Source organism: Podarcis vaucheri (assembly GCF_965113315.1).
Source record: "Podarcis vaucheri genome assembly, chromosome: 11".
Taxonomy (NCBI): Eukaryota; Metazoa; Chordata; class Lepidosauria; order Squamata; family Lacertidae; genus Podarcis; species Podarcis vaucheri.
In genome coordinates, this window is record NC_138749.1 from 32270597 (window position 1) to 32297511 (window position 26915).

The 26915-nt window shown below is 41.5% G+C and overlaps 1 protein-coding gene across 4 annotated transcripts in view; it reads right to left on the reverse strand.

Moving 5' to 3' along the window:
• ACOT12 (acyl-CoA thioesterase 12) overlaps positions 1-26915 on the reverse strand; it is a 30651-nt gene that overhangs the window by 2602 nt on the left and 1134 nt on the right. For 3 of the 4 annotated variants that reach the window (XM_082191938.1, XM_082191935.1, XM_082191937.1), the window contains exons 2-15: positions 23588-23657; positions 19086-19146; positions 17558-17659; positions 16502-16637; positions 14514-14670; positions 12095-12214; positions 11191-11341; positions 10643-10698; positions 7620-7683; positions 6837-6923; positions 4713-4844; positions 3571-3704; positions 1454-1582; positions 715-838 (exon numbers count right to left, since the gene is read on the reverse strand). In XM_082191938.1, the coding sequence (XP_082048064.1) occupies positions 715-838; positions 1454-1582; positions 3571-3704; positions 4713-4844; positions 6837-6923; positions 7620-7683; positions 10643-10698; positions 11191-11341; positions 12095-12214; positions 14514-14670; positions 16502-16637; positions 17558-17659; positions 19086-19146; positions 23588-23640 (1506 nt within the window). In that variant the 5' untranslated portion in view covers positions 23641-23657. The remainder of the gene's footprint in view (positions 1-714; positions 839-1453; positions 1583-3570; positions 3705-4712; positions 4845-6836; positions 6924-7619; positions 7684-10642; positions 10699-11190; positions 11342-12094; positions 12215-14513; positions 14671-16501; positions 16638-17557; positions 17660-19085; positions 19147-23587; positions 23658-26915) is intronic. The other variant, XM_082191936.1, reaches the window with a different exon arrangement.

Below are 26915 nucleotides of genomic sequence, written 5' to 3' on the forward strand. Positions count from 1 at the left end.
TCACAGCAGTGATGGGAGTTGGTGGCAGCAACAGCAGCAGTGGCCTGCAAGGCCGTGACAGGGAGTGGTGGCAGCAGTAACAGCATTGCCCTGCGAGGTCTCACAATGGCAACAAGATTTGGCAGAAGAAGCAGTGGTGGCCTGTGAGTCCTCCTGGCAGAGGCCTGTGGGGACTCGCAGCAGTGACAGGAAGTGACGGCTGTAGTGGCATCCTGCAAGGTTTTGCGGCGGCAACGGAAAGTGGCAGCAATAGTAGTGGCAGCCTGCAAGGCCTTGTGGTGGCACTAGCAGTGGGGCTTGCGAGACCTCGCTGTGGTGGGAAGAAGTGGCCGCAGCCTGCAAGTCCTGGCGGTGGTAGAAGCTGTGGCAGCCTGCTGAGCCCTGCTAGTGCCGCCTAGCAGGCCTGCTGGCAGTCTGGCAGTCCCAGATTATTTGTATTCACTATGACTCATCACCATACTTTGGATTGTCCTGAGTACCACCATTTGGTAGCCAAGCCCAACCCTTAAGTAGTAGCAGTTGCCAGAACACTGTCCTGTTCGCCTCTGCATCGTTCCTTCCTTTTTTCAGATACCATGGTATATCAACATACTGCGATGTTTAGGTGGCGATATATCACAATATTGAAAACCAGTTATCATGCAGCCCTACATATCGCAGAGTAAAGGGAGTAAAGCACATAAAATAACTGTATTTAATTACAATGCTGCTTACAAAAGAGGAGTTTCCATCAGGGTAGATCAGGAATCCCGCACACTGGATTTCACGCCTGCAGTAATTCTCAGAAGATGGAACAGATGTCAAGGCAACTGACCTCACAGCTATTATGTAAGGGTCTCTAAATTTAATAAGAGTAGTGTTATCAACAAGCCACAACAAAAATCTAAGCTGTCTATAATGCCCTTGTACAGCTACTGTATTGGTCACAAGACAGTAGTTGCTCAGTTTTGTATTTTTATGTGCAGGGGGAGGGTTGTTAAAACCTCGTGCCTTAACCCTGCACTGCACGGGAGGTTATTACATTTCTTTGTTTATGTAACGCACAATATAGTAACGAAGTAGTGATATGTAATAATTTATGGTGAGTGGAAGGGGCTGGGGAGCAAGAACCAGTGGGGAGCAAGTCCCACTGATCAGCTGATTCTCCACGCAGGCAAAAGTGGGTTACTTGACAAGCTTGTAACACTTAACCCAGAGATGGAGAGGCCAGTTCTTCACCCCCGCTTGCACAAATGGCCTTTCACACATGCACCTTTGCCTTCAGTCTTTACAAAGCAGTTTTTGCTATTTCCAGAGTTTCTGTGTAATCAAGACACCCCACATTTTGCAAGAAATAATCATTTCAGCCAAACTCACAGCATATAATTATTTTTGGGTGTGTGGGTCCTGTTACTTTATTGTAGAAAGCTTGAAATTTACCTGCCATTAAATGGGCATGCTTTCAACAACTTACCCAGTCTTGCAAGGCTTTCTTTGAGACACGAGAATTAAAAAATCATCTGGCTTATTTCCATTAATTGATATGGATGTAATGTGATATATTTTGTCCTCTTCGGTCACATTCTGGATAACCTTACACATTCTGTAAGAACATGAGCCATACATTAGTGAAGTTTAGTAGCCGAGGTATCATGTAAAACATGAATTAAAGGATATGTTCTTTATAATCTAAATTGTGACCAGGAATGTACAGCTTTCGTTTCAGATTAAATAACTAACTAAAAAATAATTAAATAACACATGACTTCATTTTTTTCAGTAAAAATTTAAACCAAACAGAATGGCAAAAAGAAGCAACATGGGAAAAGTTATTTCTCACTTCAAGTTCAGCTTAAACCTGCATCTATTAAACTGTATCTAACCAGTTCTGCCTCTTCTTCCTCCCTTGCTCCACTTTCAAGTGCCGTGCTGACAAAGCTTTCGAAGATAAAAATAACATGCTTTATTAATGCAGTAAAATGAAAAAGTCAATGTTTACCATTTCTGCCTTACTAATTACATAATTCTTAAACTGTTTCCCAATGCAGCTTGTTTAGGGCTGCAGCCTGTTACTTTTCAACATACAACACTATGCAAAATAGGAGCACATTTAATCATTTTGAAATCTAAGAGGTAGGATATATTTGGGCCAGTTCAACACTTTCACTGTTGACAAGGCATATCTTTATTAAAAAGCATATCTTTACAGAACTATTTCCTTGTCCAACTAACATGGTTAAAGTACCTTTTTCTAAAGACAATGGCCACATCTATACTATACATTTAGATCTATGATACCAGTTTAATAGTCATGTCTTCTCCAAAAGAGTTGTTAGGAGATGCCTATTCCCATCACAGAGCAACAATACCCAGAGTTCTCTGGGAAGAGGGACTGAGTGTTTAACCACTCTGAGAATGTCAAGCCATACTCCTCCCTAGTTGTTTTGCTACTGGCCATGCTGAGCTAAACCGTGGCTTGGCTTAGCACCATGGTTTCCAACGCAGGACACATACCCCACAGGGGGGCAATTTGATTTTTTTTGGGGGGGGGGCAATTCGAGAATGCGTTACATTGGTACCTCGGGTTAAGTACTTAATTCGTTCCGGAGGTCCGTACTTAACCTGAAACTGTTCTTAACCTGAAGCACCACTTTAGCTAATGGGGCCTCCTGCTGCCACCGTGCCGCTGGAGCACGGTTTCTGTTCTTATCCTGAAGCAAGGTTCTTAACCTGAAGCACTATTTCTGGGTTAGCGGAGTCTGTAACCTGAAGCGTATGTAACCTGAAGGGTATGTAACCCGAGGTACCACTGTATTAAAGTTAATGGCCTTTTAGGCTTCCTCCAAGTGAATAGGAGTTTGCTTTTTGAATAAGAAGAATTATATGTCATGGGGGGGGGGGGAAATCAGGATTTCAAAGATACCCAGGTGGGGCATGGCCCCACTCACCTCACAGAGTGTTTGTTGTGGGGGAGGAAGGGAAAGGAGATTGTTAGCCGCTTTGAGACTCCTGAAGGGGAGTGAAAGGCGGGATATCAAATCCAAACTCTTCTTCCAATCCAAAAAAAGGTTGGGAACCACTGGCTTAGCATGTCATCTGAATCCAGGCTCATGCTTTAGCTCTCTCCAGACTATCTATGAGTTCTAACAAGAGAGCCAGTGTGGTGTAGTGGTTAAGAGCAGTAGTCACGTAATCTGGGAAACCGGGTTCGGGTCTCCGCTCCTCCACATGCAGCTGCTGGGTGACCTTGGGCCAGTCACACTTCTCTGAAGTCTCTCAGCCCCACTCACCTCACAGAGTGTTTGTTGTGGGGGAGGAAGGGAAAGGAGAATGTTAGCCGTTTTGAGACTCCTTAAAAGGGAGTGAAAGGCGGGATATCAAATCCAAACTCTTCTTCTTCTTCTAACAAACCTTGGCTACAAAAGCTTATAAAAGCCTTTGTGTACTTTACTTGAAACTTCTTCATTGTCTTACTGAATATTACGGAAATCATTTTGACAGATCGCTTTGGTCTATGAAGGCAAAATCTACTTCAACCAGATCATGAGAGTGGATATGGACTTTAAAAGGAAAATATATATATATGCTTACGAATAGTGTTTAACCCAGTGCACATGATGTCTGAAGTCAGATAAGAGGGAAAATGCTAGTTCTGAAGATATCCGCACTTGCATTTCAACCTTGACTGACAAAGCATCTGTCTCTTCAAGAGTAAACAATTTTATCTAAAAAAAATATTTTTTATTACATGGGGGGAGAGAGAAAATTATGGATAAAGATTAACAACGTTGGTAGGTCCTTTAGCTTTTAAAATCAAATACGCAGGAAAGTATGGGTCATAACTTTAAACAGTATCAGCCATACAACGTGATAAAAGTTTCTAGGAGAATCCTGCTTACTTTAATAGAATAGAACAGCGGTTCCCAATTAGCTATGTGCTGCAGACCCCCCGTTTTTCAAAATCCCAGTCATGGACCCCTTACTTTGGAAAATATTGGTATCTCCATGGTAGTTTTTGTTATGTGAATGGTGCCACAGACCCCCTGGGTGGGTTATGTGGACCACCAATTGGGAACCACTGGAAGAGAACACTATAAGAGAATATTGCTATAATTTTACAGTGCAATCCTACTCCCTCAATGTTGATGGCTGGAGGGGATGGGAGAAGCATGTTGCTGGTGGTGGAAGGGCTCCTTCACAATGGAAGCCCCAGTGCACCCTGTAGGGTAGGAAACCAGCTGAGGCCAGTAAAAAGGTAAAGGGACCCCTGACCATTAGGTCCAGTCGTGGCCGACTCTGGGGTTGCGGCGCTCATCTCGCTTTATTGGCTGAGGAAGCCGGCGTACAGCTTCCGGGTCGTGTGGCCAGCATGACTAGGCCGCTTCTGACGAACCAGAGCAGCGCACGGAAATGCCGTTTACCTTCCTGCCGGAGCAGTACCTATTTATCTACTTGCCCTTTGACGTGCTTTGGAACTGCTAGGTGGGCAGGAGCTGGGACCGAGCAATGGGAGCTCACCCCGTCGCGGGGATTCGAACCGTCAACCTTCCGATTGGCAAGTCCTAGGCTCTGTGGTTTAACCCACAGTGCCACCCGCGTCCCAAAATGGACTGTTTTAGCACATGTTGTCAGCAATTTTTGATCAGGTATGTTAACTCCAAATCCTCTTGGATCACATAAGAGGCCCAGTTGGAGATGGTGCAGCAATTTTTTTAGGAAAAACGGCCCCCCACCTTCTTCGCTGGCCAGTGTGAGCTGGCGGGGTTTGGGATGTGGTGATCCACTCCGATCCATTTTGCTTTTCGCGGGCTGGGGTTAGGATTGCTATGCCCATTAAGTTTCAGCGATGAACAGAGTGGATATAGCTAGAGATATGAAGAATAAAGGCAAATAGGAGCTAAATTATGCAAGGAAAAGAGACAAACTGGACTTAGGAGCTGTGACAGTAGATTTGATCTATCAGTTTTGCCGTAGGCAGAAGGAGCATAATAGTGGCCGGGCTATTAATATAAGTGGCTCTAGATATGATCATCTGAAGGAATATCTCAAAAATACTTTGACCCATATTAATCTGTCTGATCCTTGAGAAGCCTGTTCTGTGTTGCCCAGACATCTGAAGTATATAGATTGGGCATGACAGACAGGACCTTTCAAAAAAATATTTTTAATTGCTTTTTTGATGCCTTGCTTTTTTTGTATAGTTGCAAGAAAATACTGAAAGTATTGTTATTATTCATCTACTTGAAGAAGAAAAAAATGGGACTCATGTTTTATATCAATACTGCATACTGTTACTTCCAATTGATTCATAAAAATACTATACAGTGGTGCCCCGCAAGACGAATGCCTCGCAAGACAAAAAACTCGCTAGACGAAAGGGTTTTGCGTTTTTTGAGCTGCTTCACAAGACGAATTTCCCTATGGGCTTGCTTCGCAAGACGAAAAACGAAAACGTCTTGCAAGTTTGTTTCCTTTTTCTTAACACCGTTAATACAGTTGCGACTCGACTTCGAGGAGCAACTCATAGAACGCGGTGTGGTAGCCTTTTTTGAGGTTTTTGAAGACTTTGGTGATTTTTGAAGCTTTTCCAAAACTTCTTTTGCAGCCATTTGGTAAGTTAAACTTTTAAAACTTTTTTGGGGGGTTTTGGATTTTGGGTTGGGGTGTTTGGAATTCAAGGACTTGGTGTTGGGAAGGGGTTTGCAAGAATCTGGAAGCTTGTGTGTTTTTTTCTGCATTTTTATGATTTTCTGTGACCATTGGGACACTCTGCTGGTTTTTTTTTAAAAAATCTGGATTTGAATTTCTGTGTGGTGGGTGGCTGGGGGAACAGTTGAGGAGGGGTTTGCAAGAATCTGGAAGCTTGTGTGGTTTTTTTCTGCATTTTTATTATTTTCTGTGACCATTGGGCCACTCTGCTGTTTTTTTAAAAAAATTCTAGATTTGAATTTCTGTGTGGTGGGTGGCTGGGGGAACAGTTGAGGAGGGGGTTCTTCAGCAAGAAGCAAAGAGTGGAAGAGGAACCTTCTTCGAGTTGTCCCCCAGAGTCTTAGAAAATGTACTGTACACTTTGTTGATTTTTAAATGTTTTTCTGTCATGTTTAGAAACTTAATTTATTGTTCCTTCAATTTTTGAAATGCTCTTTACAGTATGTGTGACTTTAAAGAGCACTTAATAAACTCTTGTTGTACCAAATTTGGCTTTGTTTGGACTTTTTTTGACCATAGGAACGCATTAATTGAATTTCAATGCATTCCTATGGGATTTCGTGCTTCGCAAGACGAAAAATTCGCTAGACGAAAAAACTCGCGGAACAAATTAATTTCGTCTTGCGAGGCACCACTGTATAATGTTTATCTACTCCACACAGAGGTCAGACATCAGTTATCCAAAAGCACAAATCATATCAGGTTAGTTTTACTGGGAAACTGTCACAACTGAGAATATGTGTTTCTTTCTTAACCGACCAGACATAGAACTCAAAATCTTCAGCAGAAAAAAAAGCAGTGTCACATGAATAGTCACATGATCCATGTGAACAATTTGACATTCAAAGTGTGTCTTCTGGCAGCATACTAATTAGCAGTCATAGAAAGGGGGAGATGGGTGTTAGTTAAAAATGTACATTTTGATTTCAAAGAGGAAGCAGACAAATAATTTTAACAGTTTTAGAAAATACCTTAACAGCTGCAGCTTCTAAATTGCAGAAGCGTAGAGGACAGTGTCTGAGATAAAATTAATGACACATAATTACTTTGTAGTCTAAAAGGTCTCATTGTATTGGGACTTTCCATTCATATTAATTCTTTGAATTGGTAGGGAAATGTGTGTGTCTCCTGCACAATTGAGTACTTACATAGTCCAGGCTAGTGCTAATCATTTCCCATCCAGGCTTTGCTGCCAGAACAGTCAATGCTGTAACATTGCTTTTGATTTTGTCTGCCTAAAACACAAAGCAAGGTAGTAACCAATGAGGGGAAATGTACAAGGCACAGAAATCCCTATAATTTCTGGAATTTGGTTGCAAAACAGATATTTTGTTCTCTCTCTCTCCTCTTGAAAAAGACAGTGTCTGAACTGAACCTTTTCAACAGCAGGAGTCTAACTCTCATGATGATCAAGGTCATTCTGTTTAAAAGGAGACTAATTTGCGGCTGTGTACACATGGCATGTGTAAAAAGCATATGCCTTTTCTCAAAGAATTCTGGGAACTGTAGTTGGTTAATTCTGTTAGATCTAAACTACAGTTCCCAGAATTGTATGTGTGTGTTTTAAATGTACTGTGTGTATACAGCTATGTTTCACTGATCAATTAAACCAGGAGTAGACAGCCTATGGTCCTTGGCCTAATTCCCATGTGTGGCAAGGAAAGGAAAGATGAGCAGGAAGGGTTGTGGCGGCAGGAAAAAAGAGGGGAAAGGAGTGGTCCGGTCCCACTTAATGCCAATATATGGCCAAATTTCTGTGACTTGTTATAGGAAATATCCCAGATATTCTCCTATACTTCTGATTATAATTAAATATCAGGAGACAGTAAACAAAGAAAAATGCAATCATCTTACACCCAATTTTTGACATTTAGGGCCATACACTTTAATTTCTTAATGTATATTATATATGCAAATGTTACTGATGTTACCTGATTGCCTCTGTCCCAGAAATCAAGTGTGCAATTGTTTTCCTGCTTCGAAAGAATGTATTTCCTGTAGTTGATACAATGTGGAAAGAAGGCCAGAAGTAAGCTTAGGAAATCCTCAGGAGGGAATTCATTGCTGAGCGATTTGATTTTGCTGTCAGTGCAAGCATTTCTGCTTACCACATGGAACCACCTCCTCCATGTGCTGTTCTGGGGTTTGTCCCTAACCAAACACCCGCACCCCAAGTCAATTAGGAAAACCCCATTGCACTAACAGGATTCGTTGCACTGGCTCCTACTAGTGCAACTGTTTAAAACTTCTTAAAATTCCTCAAGTTATATAAAAATGACATATCAATATAACATTTGACATCAGATTTCAAAGAGATAAACAATTACCTGACATTCAGAAGAAATCTTAAAGGTAAAGGTACCCCTGCCCGAACGGGCCAGTCTTGACAGACTCTGGGGTTTGTGCGCCCATCTCACATCTATTGGCCGGGGGCCAGCGCTGTCCGGGGACACTTCCGGGTCACGTGGCCAGCGTGACAACGCTGCTCTGGCGAGCCAGAGCCGCACACGGAACGCCGTTTACCTTCCCGCTGGTAAGCGGTACCTATTTATCTACTTGCCCCCGGGGGTGCTTTCGAACTGCTAGGTGGGCAGGCGCTGGGACCGAGCAGCGGGAGCGCACCCCGCCGCGGGGATTCGAACCGCCGACCTTTCGATCGGCAAGCCCTAGGCGTTGAGGCTTTAGCCCACAGCGCCACCCGCGTGCCCTTAAGAAATCTTAAGGCAGCCCTATTCAGGGAAGTTTTTAATATGTAACACTGTACTGTTTTTAACACTTGATTGGGAGCTGCCCAGAGTGGCAGTATTATTCACTCTTCCAAATATGCTGCAGCTAGCAAATGCTTAATTCTTATAATCTGCAACAATCAGAACTAGGGTTGCCAGGTCCTTGTCTGGAGATTTGCCAGATGCAGTTAAATAAAATTCAAGGATAACCATTGTGCGGATGACAAAGAGGATGGGAACAGGTTCACATAAACTAGCCCCCCCTTGACCTTGTGATGGTTGGCTCTTTTGTACATATAAGCTATAAATGCATAGATTCCACATATGCGATCTGCGTCCTGGAAAACTAGGGTTGTATCAAATTTAATTATACTCGGACTCTTCTTCTTTGGCGATCACTCGTAGCTGAGTAAGATTGTCTTCCATGAACACGGTCTTAACAGTGAGTCCAATTCTGGATCCATATGTCCTTCCACAGTGGGGGCATAGGTTTCCAGGTGAGAGTTGATCAAGGTGAGGATTTGCTAACTGTGCCATCCTCATAGCACGTTTTTCGCTTTCATCCTGAGTTCAAGCATCTTCAAAGTCCATGTAACAGGTAGGTAGCCGTGTTGGTCTGCTGTAGTCGAAACAAAATAAAAAAATTCCTTCCAGTAGCACCTTAGAGACCAACTAAGTTTGTTATTGGTATGTGCTTTCGTGTGCATGCACACATCTTCAGATACACTGAAACAGAAGTCACCAGACCATGACACCTTTGGTAAAGGCTGTTCTCCAATTAGAACGCCTGCAGACCAATGTTTCCCAATTGTCGGTGTTTATACTACATTTTTTTAGATTTGCCTTGAGAGAGTCTTTAAACCTCTTTGTTGACCACCAGCATTACGCTTTCCATTTTTAAGTTCAGAATAGAGTAGTTGCTTTGGAAGACTATAATCAGGCATCTGAACATGACCAACAAAGTTGATGTTGAAGAATCATTGCTTCGACACTGGTGATCTTTGCTTCATTCAGTACACTGACATTAGTTCACCTGTCTTCCCAAGTGATATATACTGTATTTTTCGCTCTATAAGACGCACCAGACCACAAGACGCACCTAGTTTTTGGAGGAGGAAAACAAGGAAAAAAATATTCTGAATCTCAGAAGCCAGAACAGCAAGAGAGATCGCTGCGCAGTGAAAACAGCGATCCCTCTTGCTGTTCTGGCTTCTGGGATAGCTGCGCAGCCCGCATTCGCTCCATAAGATGCACACACATTTCCCCTTACTTTTTAGGAGGGAAAAAGAGAGTCTTATAGAGCAAAAAATACGGTAATTTTTTTCAGAGATGCCATTGATGAAATCTTTTGAGGAGATGGAGTAGGCATTTTAAGTGGTCCGTGTTTCACAAGCATACAGTAAGGTTGGTAGCGCAATAGCTTTGTAAACATGCATTTTGGTTTCCTTGCGAATGTCCTGACCCTCAAACACTCTGCACTTCAGTCAGGAGAAAGCTGCACTTACAGAGCTCAGGCAATGCTGGATTTTGGCATCAGTGTTGGCTCTTGTGGAAAGATAACTGCCTAGGTAGGGGAAGTGATCAACAAATAGTCCCACTGGAATTAATGGACTTATATTGGTCATGAGTATGGTTCATGCTGGTTACAACCCTAGTTATCTACAAGAGATTCTTAAATGCTCTAAGGCACTGAGATAGGACACAGGCACTTTACTTCCCAATTTTTCTTTCACCAGCATGGAAAAAGATTACCCAGCATAACACTTAAGGTAGGAGGCAAGAGTTCCACCTGCTACTCTCTGTTCTATTGCCTTGGAACATTAAAGCTGTCATCTCCAGACAAGGTGCAACAATCCTGCTCAAACATCAAATTGTTCATTAAAACAGACTTCTTTACCAGAGCTTATTAAAAGCAACATGCTATAGACATGCATGTCTGGAAAAAGTTAGGAGAAATCCTAACTATACCCTCATTCCCATAACAATCCCATATGGAGGAAGAGATTCCAGAATCTGTTGTTTTCAAAGCTGGATTTATATCACATTACTGTACACCAAAATGATTTTGTGTACAATCTGTGAGTAACGTCTCATGCACTGATGTTTTCTGTTGACGTTTCACAAACCAAACATGATCAGCTCTACAACAGCAGCTGAGAAATAACATCAGCTGTACTGTTAATGGCACTTTAAACATTTATGCTGTCTTTAGGGCTTACTTACTGTACCTGGCTAATCTAATTTTCTTCCGTGCAATAGCTCCATGATATCGCCTTAAACCATCCTTTGCAATGAACAGAACAAGAAAAAATAATAATTAGTTATAAATTCTACATTGTAGTTTTGCTAATTTTCAGAATAGTGGACAGATTGAATATAATAAGCTTTTTTAAAAGAGCATAACACAGACTTTACTGTGAAGCCAACCATCTAAATAAAATGTGTAAGGTAACTACAATACTGTCTGAAAAGTATAATTCTGGTTTGTCTTAGGTTCACAAAACTACCACGAGTCCTTTTACCTGAGCCTGGCAGAGTATTTCAGTCCTTGGCTATGAGTTCAATAATCGTCTTCTAGATGAAATATTAATCCAAAGCACTTTAGAATTAGTGCCCCTTATGGGACAAAAATGATTTATATATTTTTCATCTTACAAAATTCAAATAAATATTCACTTCTACTGGTATACTATCCATTTCATAATTTCTAAATTAATAATCTGATTATCTTGTTTATGTACACAGTTGTTCTCTCCCTATTTTTTTAAAGGTTCACCTTTGTAATAGATTTGATTCTGGGGAAGGTAATAAGTTCTCCATCTTCATTTACAGCATTAAAAATTAAAAAGGCACTGTTGATATGCCGTGCTTGGCCTTTGGCCCATTCCTCACAATTGAAGGCCTCAACACGAACTCCAACTTCAATGCTGAAAAAGAAGAGCTTTCAGTTAATTTAGCAGGTGACAGATGCTGCACCAAATTATACAGAGAAGCTACAAGCTATTTTTTAAAAAGGAAGAAATAAATTATTATACCTGCCATCTTATACAGGTGAGCCTAAGCTCTATTGATCTAAATAGGGCATTTCTGTGCAGACATGCATGGGACTGGACTCTAAGGATCCAACCCTATGTATACTTTTATATTTCTTGATCTCTAAAGCACATCAGGTGTTAGTTAGGCTCTCACACCAAATGTTATGACATGACATACAACTTCCTATTCTGTGATGAGATTTACTGATTTGCTAGGGTCTGTTACTACTGGGCTAGGATAACACATAATAACTGGTCAAAGGGAATGCGTATGAATAATGGAGCATACATACAAGAAACTACAATCTCCAGTTGTTGTACAATAAACAGAGGGGAAATATCTGAATATGAATTTTTAATATTTATGTTCATGCTAGTATAACACAGAATGGTATAATTTCAAACTACCAGGGCTTCCCCCCCCCCCCACTTGGAACTCGCTGGAACTCAGTCTTGGCACCTCTCAGGTGGGTACCATTGCCATTATAAGAGAACAAGTGAGGAGTTTGTGGTGACTTCTGCCACCCATTTTTTCTAGAAAAATAGCACTGTAAACTACATTTTAATTTTTATATTCTTTATGCAAATTGAAACTGAAGCATTTTAGACCACACAATAGCATTAAGATAGAGACAAGCTTATTACCTTTTCTGAAAAGCATTGTTAACTATAGCATTGAAAACCAGGCGGTCACCAACAGTTGAAGGTCCCCGGAATTTAAACATATCTACAGATTTCAAAGTCGGATGCAGCCTACACAGGCAACTGAAGGAGGAAAATGGAAAGCAAATTAAAATACATATATTATCATGCTATTTCTTTTCATATCAATGCAACATTTCAGTATTTCTATGCAACAAACTAAGTCTATAAAATGGGAATTCCAAGTTTATAGCTTATACTGGTTTTAATAAAGGTTTGGGAGTAGAAACATTCTCTTCAGTTGGAACTTGAGGCATTTGAGAATTGTGATTTCCGGTATCTATATCTATTATTTAAAGGGGGGGAGGGGGGACTGTTTGGCTTAGCTCTTCCATACATTAAGTGCTATTTTTCTTCATTTGTTCGTTCATTTATTTGATGAATCATTTCCCATGAAACATCTCAAATCGATTTACAGAATAATGAGGTATATAAGACAGTTACATATATAAAAACAGTTAAAAACGATTGAGTACAGAAACAATTTCTTAAAAAAATTATAAACACTGGTATTTCTTTGCCTGTTTTGGCAGCCTCTCAATATATCGCTGCCAAACACATCACAGGTGGGGGATGAGGGTCTGTGCCAATGTTTGGGTACCAGGTGCCATTTTGAATCAAGGAGGCAGACCCAAATGTGACTTTGGTGTGACTGCACCCATTTGGGGGCATAGGTCTGGCCACCTCTCAATGTATTGTTGCTGAACTCTGCGCAAAGGTGCTTGAGGTTGGTATCTTCACTGAAGTTTGGACACTAAGTGCAATTTTGAATCGAAATGGTGAAATGAAACATGACTTTGTAGTGACTTCACTTGATTTTTGATGTGACGGGTCCAAACTCACAAAAAACACTCCATTTCCCCCCCCCCAAAAAAAAACACCAGGGTTTTTTTAGTTTCTAAAACAATCCCAGGGAGTGCTAGGCCCACTAGTCCCTATATATGAAAGGGGGAAAAATTAAGTCCTTGTGTGAGTTTATTTTAACAGCATAAATCTTTTTAAAAGAATTTGCTGAGAATTAGGTATTGTTTTGTTGTGGTGGTGTTGTAGGGCTGAAATTTCTTCCTAACCTTTGCTTAGCTTAGAGATAATACTGTTTTGCACCATTATTTATCTTTAGCCTTAACTCAATTACCCTTTATGATGTACCAGAATTGTTAAGCGTGCACAATTATCTGTTTCTAATTAATTGAATTGTGCATCTTTATAATGCATTCAAATTACTTTGGTTTTCATTAGGAATAATTTGCTCCTCCTATTTAAATTGCTAAATATCTCATTTGCAATACAACAATAAAGATAGAAGCAGATTAATGTCAAGAATGGAGGTGTAAATGTGTAGATGAAGTTTGCAATCTTTTTTCACTGTTAGGTCTAAAAACCTGATATTATTTTGCTAGAAAGGTAAGCCCATATTTTTACAGACATGGTGTACCTGAAAGACCAAATCTCATTCTAGCAGATTTCTGTTGCGTTCAGCATTGACACTGCTTGGTTAGTATCACAGTATTTAAAAGAGGATATATATTTTTAAAAAACCCTGTCTGAGCATATATTCAGTTTGTTCTTTGAGTACTGCTTGCTTTTATAAACCTCATTCTCATTCCTTGTAAGCCTGTGGTCATAGCAACTCTAACTGGCACCTTCAAAGGTCAAATCTAATTGTAAGTTGTTTTACAAAAGCTTTGCAGCAAGGTCAGCTATTTGTCAAGCAAAATAGACAGCTCTCTGTCACTGTTTAGCACTGTTTCTCCTACATTTTGGCTCATCACTTTTAGAAATATTTATATTAGAAAGAAATATTTTCAGCATCTGATGTGTTATTTTGCTGCAGCTAAGCCCCATCTCCATCCTTCTGGACCAGATTTATTGCAGAGTTATTTGGGAACCATTTATAGATACAGATATATAAATGAGGCTGTGTGCTTACATATAAATGCCGCTCACTTGGGCCATTGGTGTTATGACCGTGTAAAACCTGTGACAGATTTGCAATTTTAATAAAATGAGCTGTTTATCCAGTAACAAAGGAAAGCCAGTTATTATTGGTATAACTTCAGGTTACAAATCAGAGCTACATGAATAATGAATGGGAATGACACATCCAGCACCCTGGCAATGAATCAGGCCCACTGGTGTGTGAAGGGAATTCTAATAGAAATTCTTGTCTCACACACACAAAGAGAGAGAGAGCTACATGTACCAAGCAACAGGGGGATGATGGAATTCTCTGCGTGATTAGATGAACATTAAACTAGTAGACAAAGAGAGAGAAAGACAGGCAGAAAGAAACCTTGCATTCCTCACTAGGCCTGCCCAGTAACGTGTAACACCGAAGGATGCTGAATAAAAAAAATGGTACCTTGCTGAAATAACGGCCACTGTCTCCATCCAAGCCATAATTTGGCCACCAAATGTATTTCCTTGATGATTGGCATGGGGAGGCAAGACAAGTTCAGTGCTCTGCACATGGGTGAGATCTGTGGAAATTGCACCTTCTTCTTGATTACAAACTTGTTCTGAAATGTATGAAGTGAATAGCCAAGGATGTTAGTGAAATTACAGACCAGTCCAATTATACTGTGGCTGCCACTGCCCTGTGTCTTAGAAATAAAGCAGCTTCACTGAAATCAGCAGAGGGACTACACTTTGTAAGGTATGTATCCCATAAGACAATTCCAAAAGAGTTTATGGCTGTTATGAGAGCATAGAATACAGGTAATGTAGGGCTAGTTGGCTGACCCTGTTCTCTAATACTGTCAGACTAAAATTCATACTGTGTCAGCTTATTAGAATTTGGGTCATATAAATGTATGTTTTAAAGACAGAAATTGGACTACAGGTCTATTTAATACCCATAATTCAACAGGGGAAGGAAGGATCTGTCTTCCAGGGTGAAGAGATCTCTAGCAAAGCAGGATCTTTATATTTCAAAAAATGCCAATCATGCTAATCTGTCACATGATCCCACTTGACCTGAATTAAGTGTTTGGCTTCTGCCCCACTTACATCTGTTTTATAACCCTTGTGTTGTAGCTTGGATTCATCTGAGTGCTTTGCACTTTGGACCTACTTATCAAGTTGTACAATTTGTATTTAGAAGACAAATTCCACCTTGCTTCGTGCACTTTGTAGATGTTTCATGGAAAGCAATCTTAGCACAAGGTAATTTAAGACTTTACTTTTTTTGCTCTTTATCACTGTTAAGCAAGTGCTGGCTATGGTAGTGTGTTTTAAGGAGAAAAACTGCCTTACGGTGTCACAGTGTGCTGCTGCTTCTTTTTTTAAAACATGAGCATGTGCCAGTTCCATAGGTTGAAATGTCCTATACTGATTTCATCAGGTCCAGGGTTTTCCAATCTTGGGTCTCCAGCTGCTTTTGGACTACAGTTCCCATCATCCCTGACCACTGTTTCTGCTAGCTAGGTATGATGGGAGTTGTAGTCCCAAAACAGCTGGAGACCCAAGTTTGGGTACCCCTGATCTAGTCTAAGATAATTGCTAAAACTCTGCATCCTGCACAAAATGACTTTGTAAGTTTTAAAGGTTATGAGTGCAAAACATTTTCCAACATGGATAGTTTAAGTTTATGGAAATAACACTACTGTATATGCAGCCACGTTGGTCCATTAGCAAATTAGCATAATACCAAATGGACTCACCATTTATGCATTTGTGCCACACCCACCTCCCTGCTGCCCTACACCTCCTGCTACTAGTAAACAACAGTGACCCATGCACTGGGATGCTAGTGTTGCAGATCTACCCCACCTTCTGACCAAAGTGAGGGGGCAGACGGTAGGGGAGGGGTGTGAACAACGGAAGCAGACTGAGAATACACACAAACAAAAATGTGTGTATGAGTGATGAGCTTAAGGCACTTTGTATGCGTAGCTAACTTTTATTGGGATCTAATGTGGAACAGGATATCTGTATGCCTCTACTTTGTGCTCTATTTGTCAATAAACCAAATATAAAATACCCTAAGTTTCCAGAGATAGGAAACTCCATAGGAACCCAATTTGCATAATGCTTCCATGAAACTCCTCACCACTTGGAAATGGGAAGCACACAGCAATGTGTCTGTTTTAGCTGTCCCCCATGTCATTATCTTCTAGGATCAAATTTAAGACATACTTGTTTGTTCCATTGGCACATAGCTGGACTGGTGTTCAATAGTCCAAGTGTTGCAGTCTGCTGCACTGTGTTTCATTGCTGATATTGGTTTGAATTATATGGTTTGAATTATATTTTATGCTGACCTTATTTTAATGGGTATTGTAAGGCCCCCTGGATACCTATGGGAGGAAGGGTAGGAAACAAGAATAATAATAAGTTATAATGACTGACCACTATTCATGCCACATTCTTCCACCAGGTTCTTACAGACGCGTTCATGATCCAGTCGGATTTTTCTTCTCTCAGCAGCCAGGGTGTGCTCAAGAAAATCCTGTGCAGTGACGAGCTCCACTGGTTTTAAATCAACCTGAACAAATTAAGATTTTTTAAAAAGGATTGTAAAAGTAAATTCTACTTTTATTTTATTTTTTTATTTTGTTACCTACCCTTTACCCTAAGTTCTAAAGGTGAGTTATTTACAAGTGAAAATACAGCATTAAAAGCAGTTTTAAGCTTACAATAAAAATGCAGCCACAAACAACAGTGTGGGTCCTGAAAATATCCTGAAAATACAGTATACATTTCAGGTGTCAAAGCCCTGGGTAAAAAGGTGCGTCTTCATTATCTGAACAACAGCAAAGTCTCCACCTCATTCTGCCACTTTTGTATTAAGCTGCATTAATAATTGGTAAGAAGAGATAACATACCAACAGTATCTTGACATGCATTTGCTCACATTCCGGATTTACCAAATGTTGCTTATTTATTTACACACTGGCAGAGGAAGAGGAGTGCGTGGGGAGTGCACTGCCCCGGCAGCACGATCCTAGTGGGGTGCCATCGTGGCTGTCCCCCGCCTGTGCTGGGCACCATGCCCCCGCAGGTGGCGTGCCACGCCCCCAGGATGTGCACCACCCCCGCCCCCACCTGCTCTCCACCCCCCCGGTGCCGGAGTATTTACACACACAGATACACACATCTTAAAATCAACCTAAGCTAAAATTTGTCTCAGAAAACAGAACTAGAAATGCAATGCGTAGCAGGCACTGAAAGCAATGAAATTGTGGCACTTCCCCTTAGCTAGCCCACTGTCAAATTACCGCAGTAAAAGTTTCTGATGCATGTTTGCCCACTACAATTCTTCCGCAGCGCTACTACTCTGCTGTCAGACAAACAATATTAGTACAAATTATGTAAGGGTAAGCTGCCATGAACACCACAGTTTGCTTTACAGACCATTCTGGAATCCACGTAAACAAAGGACCATTTTTGAACGGAATATATCACCTTGCCATTATGTACGGGTTTTGCCACGTATGTAGAGAAAGCCACACAAATCAGTTTTTGGAAGGTGGTAAGAGGATCTTGCAATGTAACTTTGACACCAACCTACATGCAAATGGAAACAATGACACCAGATTACTAGGAGTTATATAATTTAGAACTGGTTTATATAATAATACTAGCACTCCCTTCATCTTAATAAAGAGCTGAGCTCACCAACTGGTTTCATAATTATGTTGTTATCTCCATTGCTTCCCAAGTGTCTTAACAGTACAATCCTATGTTACATCTACTACTACTACTAAATTTATTATTTATACCCCACCCATCTGGCTAGGTTTCCCCAGCCACTCTGGATGGCTTGGCTCCCAACAGAATATTCAAAATGCAATAAAACATCAAACATTAAAGACTTCCCTAAACAGGGCTGCCTTCAGAGGTCTTCTAAAAGTCAGATAGTTGTTTACGTCCTTGACATCTGACAGGAGGGCATTCCACAGGGCGGGTGCCACTACTGAGAAGGCCCTCTCCCTGGTTCCCTGTAACCTCACTTCTTGCGGTGAGGGAACAACCAGAAGGCCCTCAGAGCTGGACCTCAGTGTCCAGACTGAATGATGGGGGTCGGTGGCTAATTTTAAAAAGGAGAGGGGGTGCTGAAAGGAGGGAGGAAACAATTGGGCCATTTTCAGCCAATATTTATTGATTTATTAAATGTATGTCCTGCCTTTCCTCCAAGGAGCACAAGAAGAATACATGTTTTTCCAGATTCTCACAGCATCCTGTGAGGTTGGTTAGACTGAGACTGGTGCAAGGTCTTCCAGCAAGCTTTGAATTGACTGAGGATTTGAATCAAGGTCTCTTCAGTTCTGGTCCGACCCTCTAAACATTACATCACACTGGCGCTCTTTATAGCTTTTATAGTCTTTGCCGTGCATGACTAAACCCCATAAAGACTAATATAGACTTGAGGGCACATTTTGAACTGATAAGCCTGCAGATGTTCTGTATTTATGAACTTTTTCATTCAGTTTCAGTGCTCAACTCTTTAACAAACGGTTGGAACAAAATGTTTTGAGTGAGAAGAATGTAAACATTTAAAAATTTGCGGTGTACTGTGGCAGATACCTGTTCACTTGAAAGAGAAGCCAGAGGTAGTTCTGCATAAAGAGTACATGTGTTTGGTGACCACAAAAGTTGTTAGAGAGCCTATTTTGTGGGAGTGGATCTACTGAAACAGTACCATGGTAAATTGAAGCACATTGGACATAGCCTCTGAGAATGTCAATAGCTCTGGGCAGCTAAGGGGCACTGGGGTATGTTTTGGACCTGTAACCCGGGGGTAGAAAACAAGAGCCATGTTGTGGCAATAAATGATTATGAAATGTAGAGAAGGGGATAAAAACTAGTGAGAGAGATTTGAGCCATTTACTTAACATGAATTCATTCTTCCATTTGTTTCATTCTGCCTATATAACACCATATATAATCTCAGCTTAAAAACACACCAAGACAAACAAATGCAGTCTCTTACCTCCATACTCGTAGTGAATGCCCGGTTCACCTTAGCATTAATGCTGATAATCTGTCCGACTCTATTAACAGAAAAAAGCACCATAATCTCATTATACAAAAACAGAATATTATAAGCTGTTCCAGGCCTTTACTGGCCCTGATCTAGCAATGGCAACACGACACTACTGGCTACTGCATGGCCAGCCATCAATACCAGAGGGAGAGAGGGGTATTGGCAGAAATAAAGCATTTTGGCTCTGCAGGGCAATGGCAAGGAAGGTGATTTGCTGCTTGATCAGCCTCTGCCCACTGCCCACAGGCAAGCTGCTGAACACTTATCATAGAACCATAAGGTAAAGGTAAAGGGACCCCTGACCATTAGGTCCAGTCGTGGCCGACTCTGGGGTTGCGGTGCTCATCTCGCTTTACTGGCCGAGGGAGCCGGCGTACAGCTTCTGGGTCATGTGGCCAGCATGACTAAGATGCTTCTGGCGAACCAGAGCAGGGCACGGAAACGCCGTTTACCTTCTCAACGGAGCGGTACCTATTTATCTACTTGCACTTTGACGTGCTTTCGAACTGCTAGGTTGGCAGGAGCTGGGACCGAGCAACGGGAGCTCACCCCGTCGTGGGGATTCGAACTGCCGACCTTCTGATCGGCAAGCCCTAGGCTCTGTGGTTTAACCCACAGCGCCACCTGCGCCCCTTCATAGAACCATAGAATTGTAGAATTGGAAGGGTCCCCAAGAATCATCTAGTCCAACTCCCCCCTGTAATGCAGGAATCTCAGCTAAAGCATCCATGACAGATGGCCACCTAGCCTCTGCTTTAAAAACCCCCAAGGAAGGAGAGAGCATAACCTGGTTTGGACTTCAAAGTGAAAGTGGAGCTACAAATTGTGAAGGGGTTCTTCCTCTAGAAGCGATTGCAATGCAGGCTGAGGCTGTTCTGCTATTTCCAAGGAGCGAGGACAGAAAGAGTAGCGGGTCTTAATTAGAGCCTAGTTTCAGCATGGTATATAACCCTGGACCTGGAATCTGGTTTTCATTGCCAGGATCCACACATGTGAAGTACCGACAAAGAAAGGCTATCTCAGTCTTGGATCAGGCACTCTCGCTGACTGCAAATGGTAACAGGAAATTCCATTAGGTATGTGGGAGGTCTGGCCAATGAGAAGCTGAACATTCTGTCCTTCCTCTGCACCTAGCATGGAAACCGAGGGAGCTGTCCTGCTCTGGTTTGCTGTAGGAGGGACAGGACTCTCTGTTCCTCCTCTAGCAGCACTTCATCATGCTAGCAGAATTTTTTTGCAGCTTAGAAACTTTTGTGGACATAAAAACATAAGAAGAGCCTGCCGGGTCAGGTCCATGGCCCGTCTAGTCCAGTATCCTATTCTGACAGTGGTCAGCAAGATGCCTATGGGGAACCAGCAAGCAGGACACAAACACAAGAGAGTTCTCGCCTCTTGCAGTTTCCCACAAAGAGCATTCAGAAGCATCAGTGCCTCCAACTCTGCAGGGAGAGCAGAACCGTCATGGTTAGTAGCCTCCTCTTCCGTTAGTTTACCTAATCCGCTTTTAAAGCTATCTGTTGCCGGCCATCACCGTGGCCAGTTTTAACTATGCACTGCCTAAAGAGGTGCTTTCATTTATCTTATTTTGCAAGGCTGGGGCCACTTCCACACATTATGTTGCTGGTGCTACTTGGAGCCAAAACCACACGGTTGATTTTCTTTTCGTTAGTCCCTTAGGAGCATAAGAAGCTATCTTAGACCAGGTAAAAGTATTTATTTTGTCCAGTATTGTCTACTTTACCTAGCAGTGGTTCTATAGGGCTTCAGGTAGAGGTCTTTCATATCACTTGCTACCCATTTCTTTTAATTGGCCAGGGGCCAAACATGCTATCACCTCACCTTGATTTTCGTACAACTATGTGGTTCCGGCTTACTATAATATTTATGTCAGGGAAACCCTTTCAGAGTATCTCCCTGAAATGCTTAGAATCTAATCTCGTTCTCCAGAACCCAGAGCTCCTGAAGGCTGGCGTGTGAACACTATCTAAACATTCTTTAAAAAGTCATTGTAAGGCCAAGGGCATCCCATCTATGGTTAATAATTCTGTTTATATATATAGGAAGTTCTGTTGTCACTGTTGAAAAGTACCCCGAAAGCCACTTGCTCTGAACAGAGGCTCTGGGAATTGGAATTCAGGGAACATTGCAGTGTCACAGACCATTGCATTCTCATTTGTAACTGATGGGGACCTTTTGAAGTGTAGCAGGCTGAATGCTCTCAGTAAGGGTACACAAAGAAAATGCAAAAAGAGAAGGAAATCTAAACTACAAACTTATGTAAAATAGACACTGCTGATGAATTCACACGGTATACAAACACAAACAACAATGTTTGTTCTTTAATGGGAGGGAGCTGTTTTCCCTGTAGGCAGGTTAGGTGAGGGGGACCATATATAAGTAGCAGATTTTACTCATACAGGATGGATATTCAGAAATTCTAACCATCTCAAAGACAAAGCAAGGAGCATAAAAACCTGGAACAGTTACAGTTTGTCTATGCAGGGAGGAGAGATACCTAAACCAGCTTGGGGGGCATTTGCAGGGAGAATTGGCGGGGAGGGAAGAGTTAAGGTTTCCCTTGCTTCCGAATTCTCCCCAGTGATTGCCTTTCTGCCATCACATTCATCTTACAACAGAAACATGGGGTTGGGCACCTCCTATTTCTCTTTGAATTTCTAGTCTTTTGGTGCTTTAGGAGTTGACAGGCCAAAACATAGTTGTAGGAGTAATAATTATTATAACAACAACAACTACTACTACTATTCTGATTTGGAGTGCAAGAGCTGAAGGAATGAGATGCATTGCTCTTAATTCGTTGTGCAAAAATCACATTGTTACAAGTAACTTTCTCCTATACTTCAGGAGTAGCCAACATGGCACACTCCGGATATTGTTGGGGTCCAACTCAAAGCCAGCAGAAATTAATCAGGAATTATGGGAGTTGGAATCCAACAACACGTAGAGACACCATGTTGGCTACCACTTCTATATTCCTTGTGGATTAAAGAAACACAGCTAATTTCTTGGGAAATGGGAATGTAGAAGACTTGGGGACATCTTGTTTTCAGCTTAGGAACAACATACAGTTCAAGCATATCCCAGAAATAAGCTCCACTGCATTCCACAGGACTTGGGCTGCATGCATGCTTGTATATTCAGCATCCAGTGCACTCCTCTATCTTGTCATTTCTTCTGAAATACCGTGTTTTGAGGCTTCCAATACCAGCTTGAATTGAGAAAAAGAATGATCTAACTGCATCTTAAGCCACTAATGAATACACACGAATCTCAATAGGGGGGGAGCATAATATTAAATATCCGTGTGAAAAGTGATTCACGCAACACTGTAACTGGAGCATCACTGTAGATATATTATTGTTTCTTCATACCAGAGGTAACTGCTGCAGTATGACCTTGCTGTGCATGGATATGGCACCTACATATGTATTTGTGCTCACAAAGTTGTGCCATTTAGTAAATACTGCATGAACCCATCAGGCCTTGCTCCTCAGGAAAACACAGACTTGTAGTATAAAATCCCACAGAAGTTAATAATTGCATTTGCCATCATTCCGTACTTTTACAACACAGCAGAAAGAAATGTTATCTTAGTTTTCAAAATTAATGAACATTATCATTAATTATAAATGCTTTTAAAGTTAATTAACACTCAGGTGGAAGGTTAACTTCATAAAACTGCCAGACTTCTCCCACATTAACAATCGAGACAAACAGTTGACTGGCAAAAATTGCTCGCTACTAGCTTCAGAGGGGAAACCCTCCCCCTTATTTCTGGAAGTTAAAAGCAAAATATATTTATTGAGTTGCATGCACTTTTATGAATCCATTAAATGCATAATCTTTGAAAATGGGGGGTATGCCAAATTATTACTTCTTACGCATGAATGCCACTCATTGTCATATCAAGAAAAACATTGTAAGATTTTTTTTAAAGTGGTTTCCTTTCTCAGTAAATGGTTGTATTTGTAGACAAACTTGTATCCCTAGCAGGCACTCCTATCTGAACTCCCCGCCCCCCAAGTCACACACCCCTATCCTTGGGCTATGCCCCTCCCCCATGCCCTCCTTGAGTGTTTTTGTCTCCATGTTTATTTGAACTATGATCATAATACTTGCTTAGCTGAATGCAGAATTGAGGTGTGTGTGTGTGTGTGTGCTGGATTTCAACATGCCTGGAATGTAACCTACTGTACAAAAGTAAGAGCCTCATACGTTCCTCCACTTCCTTCTGCATCTGGCCCTTGTCCACTATTGTCATGAGGCCCCATGACAGAACATGGTCCTCATGCTGAGAGATGCTGCCCACCCTTAAGAGAATCAACTCCTATGTTCACTGGACCAATTTTTAATGTTCTGATTAATCTCCGTTACACAGAAAATAAAGGAAGGCTGTGAAAAGTGCTGATGATAACTATTTGAAGGTATACCTGGCAGTCTCTTCAAACTGAATGTCATCCACCGATGCTGTCACACAGGGCATGCCGGCGTGTTTCTCAGCTTGGAAGAAAAGGCAAATATAAACATGTAAGCAATTATAAGTTTTCTCTCAACATGCCTTTGCCCTTAAGCATGGTTAATTTGGTTGTCTTCTAAGGGCCACTTTACACATATGATGCTTTCCTTCCAAAGATGCACAATGTTAATCATAGAATTGTAGAGCTCGAAGGGACTCCCGGATGGTCATTCAACCTCTGCTTAAAAACATCCAAGGAACGAGAGTCCACCACCTCCCTAAGGAGTCTGTTCCGATCTCCTTTCTTGTAGCTTGAACCCATTGGTTCAGTTCCTACCCTTCGGAGCAGGAGAAACCAAGCTTGTTCCATCCTCCATGTCACAGTCCTTTAGCTATTTGAAGATGGCTATCCTTTCTCCTTTCAGCCTCCTCTTTACCAGGCTAAATGTACCCAAATCCCTCAAGCATTCCTTATAAGGCTTGGTTTCCAGAACCCTTGATCATCTTGGTTGCCCTCCTCTGCACACATTCCAGCTTGTCAACATCCTTCTTAAATTGTAGTGTCCAGAACTGGACACAGTGCTCCAGGTGTGGTCTGACCAAAACAGAATAGAGCGGTACTATTACTTCCCTTCACCGGGACACTATACTTCTATTGATGCAGCCTAGAATAGCATTTGCTCTTTTTTGTTTGTTGCTGCATCACACTGGTGACTCACATTATGCTTGTGGTCCATTAAGTCCGCTAGATCCTTTTCACATGTACTACTGGCAATCCAAGTGTCCTCCATCTTACATTTGTGCTTCTGGTTCTTCCTGCCTAAGTGCAGAACCTTACATTTGTCCCTATTGAAATTCATCTTCTTAGTTGGGCCCAGTTAAGGTCATATTGAATCCCAATTTTGTCTTCTGTGGCACTGGCTACCCCATCCGGTTTTGTTATCCTGCATCTATTTTATCGCATTTACCAGTTACAACTGCAGCTTCCCAACAAGCATACATGTTTTCTCCCCCCCCCCACACCAAATCTATAAATTCTATTCATTTGTTAAGATTTATAGATTGCTTCATGACAACACTCTCTAAGTGGCTTACATAGCAAGATTATCAATAAAATACAACTGAAGTCCACAAAACTGTTTTCTTAAAAATTATACCCAAAGAAATTAGTCCAGCAGCCCAAGTACTGTGGTCAACTGAAGGCCTGTGGGAAGCCCACAAGCAGCTCCTGAATGCAACAGCACCTTCCCCACTTGTGATTCCTTGCAAATGATATTCAGAGGCAGCATATGCCTCCGACAACTGAAGTAGAACACTGTCATGATCTTTAATAGCCAGAGAGCCAGAATTTGTCTAATCATCTTTTAAAGCCAATAAGAACACGAAAGTGGGCCATCTGTGAACTAGATATAAGGGTACTGGTGAGATAGTGCTTGAAATAATTTACAGCCTCTTGAGTAATGCTTAACTTCCGAAGGAAAAGATGGCAAACTCCCCCCCCCCTATCTATCTTTTAACATTTGCTGCTCCAAGGAGTTTAGGATATTTATAGAATTTTCTTCATTTCATCCTCATAACAACCCTGTGAGGTTCATCAGGGTAGCCAGGCTTCAGATTTCTCAGAAGTTCATTTTTTAATTATTTGAACCCTAAGATCTACCAGGTAGAGTCAGGTGCAAAAGACATGCAGGATGCCTCTGAGCCTAGGGATTTGTTTTCAGTATCGGAACTGAACTCAGGTCACATCCACACCATACATTTTAAGCACATGGCTTCTTCCCCCAAGAATTCTGGAAGTTGTAGTTTGCTAACTCGAACTGTAGCACTCTCTGTGGGGAACAGGCAGTACAGATGCTAATCCTGCATTGGGTTACCCAATATACAGCACCTGCACCATCTCTCGTTTTTAGCCAGCTCACTCTGAATACTCCCCACTTTCTCCCATGGGTGTCTCAGATTCAAATAGCCTTTTCTGTTACACACACTTTCTGGCACAACAGTAGTATCGGATCAAACCTCACTGGCAAACTGGTCATTCAGGAAAACATTTCCAGTCCTATGTTACACCGAGAGAACACCAACCAATCATTCCTGACTATTAGCAAGCAATTGGCTTAACTAAGGAATGTCATCCAACAACTGTAACCATATACCAATCTTCATGGAGAGAGAAACTGACCTGGTGGATTGAGTGCATGTGTTCAGTAGCTGTCTTGTGCAAGTTCAGAGAAAAGAGTACAGGCAAATGCAGGATGCAGAACATGGGTTTCTGTTAAATGCTGTTTAATTCTACTGCTGGCATTGTATACAAATGTGTGAAAAATAAGGCCTGCTCACTGTGGTGCCCATAGCCATAATAGCAGTCTTGAGGACTTTTCCTGGTGCCCAAGAAGCCCCTGAGTATTCTTTCTGGATCCTCATAATTTTTACAAGAGATACCCTCAAAACAACCAACAATTCAAAAGTCACCTCTCTATCTACAGAGGGTGTTCTGTGATTTGTTCTGTGGGTTGTTGCCATCTTTAATAAAAATTATGAAGATCCTTTAGGATCTCTGCCGTGCGTGTTGGCAAGCACTGGATCTGTGCTGTTGGATGTGAAATATACCACTGTAAGGTTGGGGGGGGGGTCTTTGTAAAATCATACAAGTTCTAGAGAATGCATTTTAATTCTACTGCTTCCAACTTTTGTCCAGAGGCCATAAAGGTGTGCACACACACAGATTCTCTTTTTTGTCTTTTGTGGGGAATGGCCCAGGGCAGAAAACCTACTTGAAGGGTGGTGCACGTAGCACTCTCTCAAAATTCCAAATTTGTCCATGGTAACCCCCTAGCTTAATAACTCTTTCCTATCTCATAGGAGAGTTGTGACAAAAAAGATAAAATCATTCAGTAACTGGGGTTATATAAAAGAGAATAATGAACCTGTTTTAATTTTTAAAGCTGTGAAATCCCTAAATTCTTTACCGACAAAATGAGTATTGTAATTAAGCTAGTTTGTATTACAAATGCTCCAGTATACCTCACAGCCTTATTGAAGGAAGAAAAAACCTCTGGAAGTTGCAAGTGCCAGCATAATAATCATATAATTCTAGAATGATACCATACTGAGAGAGAAATAAAACTTTACTAATATTTTTGTGCTTCTTAGTATCTGCTAACGAGCACAACTGGATTTATGCTGGCACTATGCAATCCTAAACCCACCCACCCACCCACCTGGAAGTAAGCCTCCCTGAATTCAATAGGACTTACCTCTGAGTAGATATACTTAGGATTGCAGTGTAAGGAGCTGGCAGCACC